Source organism: Onychostoma macrolepis, chromosome 12 (assembly GCF_012432095.1).
Source record: "Onychostoma macrolepis isolate SWU-2019 chromosome 12, ASM1243209v1, whole genome shotgun sequence".
Classification (NCBI taxonomy): domain Eukaryota; kingdom Metazoa; phylum Chordata; class Actinopteri; order Cypriniformes; family Cyprinidae; genus Onychostoma; species Onychostoma macrolepis.
This window is the reverse complement of record NC_081166.1, coordinates 30,835,408-30,845,384: the sequence shown is the minus strand read 5'-3', so window position 1 is coordinate 30,845,384 and position 9,977 is coordinate 30,835,408. Positions and strand designations below refer to the sequence as shown.

At 36.3% G+C, this 9,977-nt stretch overlaps 2 protein-coding genes across 4 annotated transcripts in view; one reads left to right on the top strand and one right to left on the bottom strand.

Moving 5' to 3' along the window:
- Nucleotides 1-2,844: 2,844 nt before the first annotated feature.
- cabp5a (calcium binding protein 5a) lies at nt 2,845-8,726 on the bottom strand. Of its 3 annotated transcripts, none has more exons than XM_058793117.1 (8): nt 8,586-8,726; nt 5,583-5,762; nt 5,389-5,456; nt 4,398-4,428; nt 3,659-3,802; nt 3,465-3,574; nt 3,201-3,348; nt 2,845-3,109 (listed from the first exon to the last, which is right to left on the bottom strand). In XM_058793117.1, the coding sequence occupies exons 3-8, from the start codon at nt 5,422-5,424 to the stop codon at nt 3,081-3,083; spliced, it is 498 nt and encodes a 165-aa protein (XP_058649100.1). In that variant the 5' UTR covers nt 5,425-5,456; nt 5,583-5,762; nt 8,586-8,726; the 3' UTR covers nt 2,845-3,080. The 3 variants fall into 3 exon arrangements, with proteins under 3 accessions (XP_058649100.1, XP_058649099.1, XP_058649101.1); XM_058793116.1 differs by having other exon boundaries at nt 8,505-8,635; XM_058793118.1 differs by having other exon boundaries at nt 5,389-5,450; nt 8,505-8,635.
- Nucleotides 8,598-9,977, top strand: part of taok2b (TAO kinase 2b) — a 31,431-nt gene continuing 30,051 nt past the window's right edge. Inside the window, exon 1 of the mRNA XM_058793115.1 lies at nt 8,598-9,034. The gene's annotated coding sequence lies outside the window, so the exon portion shown is untranslated. The remainder of the gene's footprint in view (nt 9,035-9,977) is intronic.

Below are 9,977 nucleotides of genomic sequence, written 5' to 3'. Positions count from 1 at the left end.
CACACACACACACACACACACACACACACACACACACACACACACACACACAAACACACACACACACACAACATTGAATTTTAAATTGTTCATGGAATTCTAAAATGTTGATTTGTTCTACTTTTTAAATGTATCTATATGCATGTTTTTGTTGCATATAAATCTGTTCTAGATTCAATGTAAACACTACGCTTTGGCGATACATTGTAACAATTGTCATGCCAATAAAGCACATATTGAATTGAATTGAGAGAGAGCGAGAGATTTCTGCAGATAAAACACGCTGTCGTGGATGTTTCAGGGATCAGACTGAAATGACGGGCCGGAGGTCATCATCATGACATCACTTGCTGTCCGGTCTCTGTGTTATTATATCATCATGTCTGATCTGACCGCGCTCCTCTCCGATCACTGCACGCTTCTTAAGCGTCCCTTTGTTCCAAACAGAGAGAATTGGACAGATTTGAAGTGTCCAGACGAGACACAGAGAGCGGTGTGTGTTATATAAGAGTTTAATCAAGCCGTCTGAGCCGGAGCGGAGGGAACAGGGGTGCTGGCCTAAGCCCTCCAATCCCAGCTGTCCAGTGTGTGTGTGTGTGTGTGTGTGTGTGTGTGTGTGTGCTCAAATCCAGCTACGCCTCAGCATCCACCAAATATACAATATGTGTGTCAGCTCTTTTGGTGTCAAGAACCAGAACCAAACAGTTCCACCAGATCTCTCAATTATTACAGTTTTTATTTATTCATTCATGTTTGTTTGCTATCAAAATGGCTGATTTTATGGTAGTAATTTCTAGAATTTTGTGTAAAATTTGCAATGTTTTTTTTTTATGTTTTACAATTAGGATACCACATATTTTGTATGGCAACAGAATAGTCATATATACATGATGGAAAAAACGAAATGCAGGCAGCTTGTTTTAATTTCAGTCAACGGCAATCTGGTTTTCTTTTGTTGTTTGATTATCATTAATAACAGGTATATGAGGCTGCTGTCACTTTAAGACCTAACGCACAGATCCAATATAATAATACAGATCCAATATTCTCCCAATTCACTTAAACAGTTCGTAATCAGCATGGATATATAATTGCTTCCCACTTTGACGTGTATTTGAACAAGCAGCTCTCGGCTGTGTGTTATTCAGCATGTGACGACTGCATTTTTGCAGCTTATTTGTGTTTAATAACTCTTTTTGATATCTGTCCAGTGCTTAATTTTCTCATTCCTGGATGTTTTTTTGTTTTTTTTTACCAGATGTCATGTCAATGACTGAAAGTAGTACTGCACTTTGCAGTTGATTTGCATTTAAGCTGATTTTGTGTTCACTTTTGTGTCTATTTTGTGCCGTGTGTAGATCTCCTTCCCTTTTTAAGGACCTCAGAAGACGGCAGCAGCAGAAAGTGCTGGAGACGAACACATATCCCGAGATCAGGTGCTGCTTGTGTTTGTATCTGAAGCACACTATCTTCGCTCTCTCTCAGATATCTGCACATTCAAGCGGTGAAGCTGCAGTTTAGTCAAAGTTTAGTGATATCTGTGTGTCATGCACGAGCCGGCTGGTTTTCCTCTCTTAAACATCCCTCCAGTGTGCTTGCATCTTCTCTTCTTCTCTTCTCTCTCATTAGAACGGCTGATCTGGGATGTTTTGGGACCTTTCCTCCAGGTCTCTGTTGAAGTTGTGTTAGTTTGATGTATTATGAGTGATAGCGATTAGTGACTCATCAAAATTAAATTGAGGCGTTTTGAGATTATAGTGGCAGATAACTGTGCCCAAATCTAGCAGCTTTGTCAATGGATAATATGCACTTTTATTATTATTATTATTATTAATTTTATTTTATGCCAGTTGATTTATCTTTATAAGAAAAAAATAATAATAATCAACCAATATAAACTCAAAATTGCTAGGAAGAACATCTATGAGATAAAGTCACAATAAGAAATAAACCAGCATTGGCCATTTAAACACATTTTTCTCCTTTTATATGATTCTTATTCAAATAACAAATGTGCTTTTCTAGGAGTGTTGGATACCACGACGTGACTTTCATCAGTGTTTCATCAGCGCAGCCACAGACGACTCGTTTATGTCGTTTTTAAACACGTGTCTGGTGTATCTGAACAGATATCCACATCACTTTGCTCATGAAATCTTTCAGTGGCTCTCGGTGCTTCATCCTTCCATTATCCTCTTAATCTCGCAAAGAAACTTTCTCTTAAAAGTGATTTCCCGTCTTCACCATCTGCTCTCAGCGCACAGATTACACGGCCTGTTAGCTTCAGATTTTGGTTTTATTTTTTCTCTTTTCTGAGAATCAACAGATTAATGGAGATATTAAGTTACTGGAAGTCTGCAGGATCGAGCATCATTCATGAAGCATGTTGTGGAGTGTGTTGAGAGCTGTTAATCTGAAGAGATTCGGAGACCACACAAAACGAGACACTCATAGCTGTAATCACAGGACACTGGCAACATACATTTGACTAAATGTTTGTGTTGCGATCTGCAGAGTGTCAGCGGATTCGAGCTTTGCAGCCAATCACAGACAGATCTGCTGGTTTCTGGAACGCACTGGCCAATCAGAGGCGTTTACGTTGATCGGATTCAGAGTTTTTGTTCTTCACACTCATGAATCTTCTTATTATAATAAACAAAGTGTAAACATGGCGAGATTGATTATGCAGACATCATAATTGATTCTAATGTGAGATTGTGGAAGTGCACAGCAAAAGACGGCACAAAATAGATGAAAAGCAGCTTTAATGATTTAAGAAACCCCTCAGTGGTTGATTCTGTCACGTTCACACACACAGAGAAAAAAAAACATCACTCCATGCCATTTATTTCCTAATTTTGTATTTTATTGAGCAAATATCTATTAAAAATAATGCAAAGACATAAGCGTTATAATATTAGACTAATTTCACAAAAATATCGCACATCCATCTCTCAGATCAGTAGCTCTATATTGCATTGGAAGCCTGAGATTTTTGCATAGTTTATGGGGGAAGATCTTTGATATTTAGGGATATGATATGCATGTTATGTATCCGCAGCGTCCAGAAGATGAACGTCTCAGCAGCTCGACAGCATCCTGACGAATTCTGCAAGAAGAGCAAAGCAGAAGAGCGTCTCACACCTGAATGCGTAGGAAGTGTGAGCATCTATAAGCGTTGAATGTGTGTCGTTTCTCACCTTCGAAGTCCACCGTGCCGTCTCCGTTATTGTCTGCCTCTCGGACCACGGCGTCGATCTCTCTGTGGTTCATGTGTTCTCCCAGTAGTTTAGTCATGGCGCTCCTCAGCTCCTCGGTGGTGATCGAGCCGTCGCCGTCCATGTCAAACTGACCAGACGAAAGAAAAGCAGACGTCTGTTACTTGTTATTTATGTTTTTGCATGCTTCCCCGTGATCCTCCAGCCCATAATGCAGTGCTAACACTGGTTTGGTTCGTCTCTCACCTCTTTGAAAGCGTCTCTGAGTTCCTTCACTCCGATCATGCCGGCCGTTTCGGCCAAAAGCTTCGGGGCCATTAACTCCACGAAGTCTTCAAAGTCCACCCGTCCTCCCACTGAGAGACAGAGAAACAGAAGACACGCTCTAAACACGTGTGTTTGCTCACAGCGATCACGAGAATCATGCATCTGCTGCGTACGGTTCATGTTGATGTTCTGGCCCAGCTCGATCAGCTCCATCTCGGTCGGCATGTAACCCATCGTCCTCATCAGGTTCCCCAGGTCCTTACAGCTAATTAGACCGTCTTTATCTTTATCGAATTCATTAAACGCCTCTCTCAGCTCTGAGAACAACAAACACTCATCAGGGTTCATATAACCAGCACGCTTTACATTACAGCAATCAACCTACACTCTTAAAAATACAGACGCTTCACGAAGCCACGGAAGAACCTTTAACATCTGTTTCACAAAACCTTCATTGCAGTGAAAGAAGGTTCTTCAGATTATCAAAAGGTAAGAAAGAGATGTTTCCTTTATTTTTAAGAGTGTAATGCATGCAATGCTAATCAGAATGATTTAAATAAATAAATAAGACCTCTGTGATGTCTACCAATAATTATGGCCATACACACTGAAAAAAATGATTCATTGAATGTACTCAATTTTTTGAAGGCAAACTATTTATTTTGGCTACATTTAAATAAACAAATTTAGTTGACTAACTTTCAACATTAATTTTTAAACGTAGCTAAAATAAATAGTTTGCAATCTTTTTTTTTCAGTGCAGTTCTTCATCTTCTCAGTAATGATAGTAATAACAACAACTATGTCTGTAAAACAATGTAAGTTTGTTATTTGAATACGTCAGTGTAAGCTTTAACATTCGTGGAGATGACGATTAGAGCAGATTATGTGACAGATGACAGGTGTGTTTACCTTCAATCTCATCATCTGCCAATTCTCTGTCCTGCAAAAGCAAAAGCACAGGTTAAGCCTCTCAGATGTGTTTCTCTGTCTGTTCAGGGGTTTGAGATTAACCTAAAAGGCCTGTTTTACCCCATTTTGCTAATGGCACGAATGCTTTTAAAGCAGAGATCGTGGTTTATCCCGTTAAGCAGACAGCACTCAACGACACGCTTCACGTGAACCGAGCGTTTAGTTTAGATTCACTGCGGCTGATTATGATTATGTGTCTGCTGAATCAGGCCAAACACACAATACACTAATACAACGCAAATCCATTAATGACCCTTTTCTGATTGCTCAGCATCTCTCATATTTACACATTTACATTTTTTTTATTAATTATAAAACTAAACTACACAAGATGAAACATAAAAACCACTAAAATTAAATAAAAATATTGTAAACATTATATATTTTTAAAAATAAAATAAATGAAACACATGATTATTTTAATAATAAATTATAATAAATTATTTTATTGTTCATTAAATTGGATGTTGTAATGATGATTTTCTATGATGATTTTTAGTTTTTATTATAAAACTAAAGTAATGAAAACACAAGAAACACAATTTAAAAATAAAAAAGCAATTTTTTTTTTAAAAACATGTAATTTGTCTCAACTGTTGATAAAGTGGGATAATGTGAAACAGTAATAAAACACAAATCCATTAATTACAATTGTCTAATTGCACATTTCCATTTTTCTCAAATTTAGACATTCGTTTAATAATAAAACTAAACTAATAAAAACAAATAAATAAATACATTTCAGATAAATTGTCTTAACTGTGTTTATGAACTGGGATGATGTTATAACACAAATCCATGAACAATTCTATTTTCATTTAAAAAGACCATTTTCTAAAAGCATTGTCTCGACTGTGTTTATAAAATGGGACAGTGTTAAAGTTGCTAATACTATAAGAAAACAAATGTGAAATATCTTCTAATGACTTACGATCTTTGCTCCCCGTAAGAAGATGCATGCAGTCATGTCTGTGAGCGGCTGCTGTTAACACCCTGCAACTTACACACAGCAGATGCGTTTGAATTACAGATGTGTGCAGCAAAACTCTCATTACACATGAGATGCACTCAAGTTAAAGTAGAGGCATGTTACTGTGAGAGGTGAGGGAGGTGAAGTATGCTTACCCTCCTGAAGCTGATCAGAGCGGTGTGTGTCTGGTCCCGGTGTGTGGCCTCGGCTCGGCTCCGGAGGGCTTTTGTACGCTGTGTGTGTGCGGGAGGGGTCAGACTGACATCCATCTGGACACGGGTCAGCATCAGAGCATCAGCACTCACAGCGAATCAGCTGCTCTTCACCGCACGCTTCTGTACAAACACACATCCGGCTCAATTACATTAACACAAAAACTGCATTTGCCAGAAATTCACTGTAAAAAGTACATTTCGCATGTTTTACAGATGATCCCAGTATCCCAAACCTTTTCATTAATTTAAAAAACATTAACTGAAATACAATATAGAAAAATAAACTAATTTTATTTCAGCAACATTTCTCATTTTCACTTCGTTTAACTTTATACCTAAATGAATAAAAACTATATAGACATATTTTTAAAAAAGAATGAAATTACTAAAACTTTAAGTAAAATTAAATCAGGAAATATAAATATAAAACCTAATTTATAAAATATAAAAAACACTATAATAGTATATCAGACCAAACTTAATACTTTTAAAATTACTGTTAAACAAGAAAACGAAAGCTTAAGCGAAACTATTAAATAATAAATATAATGTTTTAATTAGCTAAACAGGACCACAGATATGATGCAGGAAGAAAACGAAACAAAATATGAATAAATATTACAGCTATGCACAACACGCTAAAATAATGAACTACACAAAATAAAATGTGATATGAAAACATAATTAGCACATCTGAAGTCATAAAAAAACATAATTATTTAAATAGTCATACACAACAATTTTGGTCCATTGTACACTTTTCTTTTCTTTTTTGTAAGTAATATTTTATATTGCAAACATCTTTCATGGTAACAAATGATCAGGTTAATTCTATTTTATGAACATTAATAAACTTTGCATAATAAAATAACGGATAACTTTTGTATTTTATAATTTTTTGCCTAATTTGTGTTTTTCAGCACCACACAGAGAGGTTATGGAACAAATGTAGTATTTTAATATAATAACCATAATGTTATGACTGTAAGTTTTAACAATTTGTATTTCTTCTTCTTTCATTTGCATCTTCCACATTAACATCACAAAGGTACTAATAACATCTGACGGATGAATCTGAGCTCATCTGATTTGCTGCGAACACAAATCTGGATGAACTGAAGCACCCTGCTGCTCCTGCATCAGATAAACCTTCCATGAACCGCTCACTTCTCAGAACGGTTCGCTCTTCTGCATCATCACGACTTCATACGGAACGTGCTGCTAATGTACATCTGTACGGACACGTCAGAAGACTTTCAGAGTTAGAATGAATCTTCTGTATCGTACCTTCATAGACTCATGACCTTTAACTATTTACCTCATTGCTGTTACATAAACGTATGGTTTCATTCTACTAATCGTAGCCAAATTTCACAAATCTGTTTGCATAAGGGATTAGGCCTCGGGCAACTTAATACAGATTTGATTATTTATTTATTTCCCTCTGAATGTTTTTGGGTGTGTTGTGTTATGTAAGGGTGGCGTGAGGAGACGCTGATGCAGAGAAGGTGAGGAGAGGAGATGTTAAAACAGACGAGGATGAGACGGATGAAGGGCATCATATTTCATAAACGGATGAACAGATCAGAGACAGATGGACTGATTCATGATAACATTTGCTTCCTTTAATGCCGTCCAATGGCACTTTATTTCTTTTTTTAGAAGGCTATAATAGAGTGTATAATAAATATATTAAATAGTGCTGTCAAACGATTAATTGCGATTAATCGCATCCAAAATTAAAATCCTTTTGTTTACATAATATTGGTGTGTATATTTATTATGTAAGCCTATATATAAATACACACACATGCATGTTTATATTTAAGAAAAATGTTACGCTTATATTTTAAATATATTTATATAGATTATTAAATAGATTTATATAGAATATATTAGTGCTGTCAAACGATTAATCGCATCCAAAATAAAGGTTTTTGTTTACATAATATATATGTGTGCTGTGTATATTTATTATACATATTATATTATATATATATATAAATAAATACACACACATGCATTTATATTTTTTCAGAAAAATGTTATGTTTATATATTAAATATATTTATTTATAATATAAATTATGTGAATATAAATATATAAATATTTTCCAAATATATTCTACATGTGTGTGTATTTATATATACATAATAAATATACACAGCACACACACATATATTATGTAAACAAAAACTTTTATTTTGGATGCGATTAATCGCGATTAATCGTTTGACAGCACTATATTTCTTCACATTTACAATGAATTTCAGTCGTATTCTGTATGTGTAATCTGTTTTGTTTTTCTACTTGTTACTTTTTAATTGCAATTTATATGATGATATGTATCAGGTTTTTGCATATGGTTGAAAATCACAAAGTCAGACGAGTGTTAACTCTTGATTCTCGTCTATCAGTTTAGACTTCATCCAGTTTAGACTTCAACAGTATTTTAATATCCTTCATATTCGTCATTAACGCTCAGTGGCTCATATTTACACATGCACTTATAATTTTAGGCATGTTGTCGTTTCACAAAACATCCTCAAACTGGGAACAAAAGTATAACAGGTCAGCTGTACTTGAAAGTTTGCTAAAATTACTGTTGATCGTAATAAATGTGGGGTGTTGCCCTTTCAGAAGGTATTAATATAAGCCGAATATGAATTAAAGCAGCTGAGAAAAACAGTGACATATGATACTGTATGATTGATGTAAAATCTTCTGGACTTCACTATTAATTATTTTAAAATGTTTGTGCGAACGACAATGTGACGTGGGCTAGTGCTTATATTAACATATGCTGTCCTATATACATTTCATTTATGAATATAGCATCGTCTAAAGACTGCTTTCACTCACTAGAGAGGAGCACAGGTCGAGTCTGTGCTGTAATGAAACGCGTATTTACAGAACATTAGAAACCCTTAATTTGCGCTTCACCCGCGCTTCCGGTTTCCGGTCGGCTCCCGCCCCGCTCCGCCATCATGAAGTCCTGAACAAAAAGCGAATGAGAGAGGAAAAGAAAAACAGAGATGGAGCTGTCGAGGACAGAAAGAGACGAACGGCACGCCTGACACCGACGGCATGAGCAGAAATGAAGCCCACGCTCGCGGCGGAAGCGGAAAACCGGACTGTGGTTTAAAGAGCTCGCTGACAGTCAGCTGATCGAGACCGTTAACGGATCACGGCGGTATTAGACACATTTACACACACACATGAACGGACAGACCGAGACTCGCAGTGATCGCGATCGTGCCGTTAGAAGTCTATGGCTCGCGGTTTGAGTCGGTCGTGTTTGTGAAGCGAGGCGGGAAGGATTGGCGGGATTTTCCTCAGCAGGCCGGTGCTAGCTTCCTCGAGCTAGCCACAGTGGATCCCGCACACCACGGTAAGACCGAGCCCATAACTCCTCTACCGAGCTCCGCTGTCTGTGCTGGGAATGCTGACTCTGATCATATTGTTATGGGTTGTGTCACATAATTCATCGCTTCATCTTCCTCAGGCTCCATCAAATGATTGTGCAACACCATGTAGCCTATTATTTAACCCTGTCAAGCCTGACAGGAAAATCTATTTTCTTTTTAATAGAACAGTTTATTGAACCTTTATACAAAATATAACGGAAAAACCTGTGTGCAAATGTGTTTTGTTTTGTATCATATTTGATACATCAGGCTTTTGTGGCTCATACAGTATAATACAGTGAGAATATGGAGCGTGAGACTCAATATGCATTTTGCTGCAGATGCTGATGTTTCTATAATGAAATTCAGAAAGCTTGGAATGTAAATCATTGAGATTTCTTATATCAGATTACTTGCATAAAATGCATATTGTCATTCATCAATGTGTCTCCCAATAATATGTTATAGTTAGATGGAGCACAAAAGCAGTCATAAGCAGCAGGTATATTTGTAGCAATAGCCAACAATACATTGTATGGGTCAAAATTATTTACACTTTCTTTTATGCCAAAAATCATTAGGATATTAAGTAAAGATCGTGTTCCATGAAGATATTTTGTAAATTTCCTTCCGTAAATATATCAAAACTTAATTTTTGATTAGTAATATGCATTGCTAAGAACTTCATTTGGACAACTTTAAAGGTGATTTTCTCAATATTTTGATTTTTTTGCTCCCTCAGATTCCAGATTTTCAAATAGTTGTATCTCAGACAAATATTGTCCGATCCTAACAACGTAATAAATCTCAATTTCATAAAATTGGATCAGTTTTGTGGTCCAGGGTCACATTCAAACATAATCATCATTGTATTGCACTGCATTGAGAGAGAAATAAATAAATAAACACTCCTCAAAAGCCTGATGAT

What these genes read in the sequence shown, in the direction of transcription:
- cabp5a (XM_058793117.1), bottom strand. Translation starts at nt 5,424, where the DNA reads ATGACTGCATGCATCTTCTTACGGGGAGCAAAGATC. An exon ending in GGCAGATGATGAGATTGAAG is followed by an intron (nt 3,803 to 4,397) that starts GTAAACACACCT and finishes TGTTGTTCTCAG; the next exon opens with AGCTGAGAGAGGCGTTTAAT. An exon ending in CGGCACGGTGGACTTCGAAG is followed by an intron (nt 3,110 to 3,200) that starts GTGAGAAACGAC and finishes CTCTTCTTGCAG; the next exon opens with AATTCGTCAGGATGCTGTCG.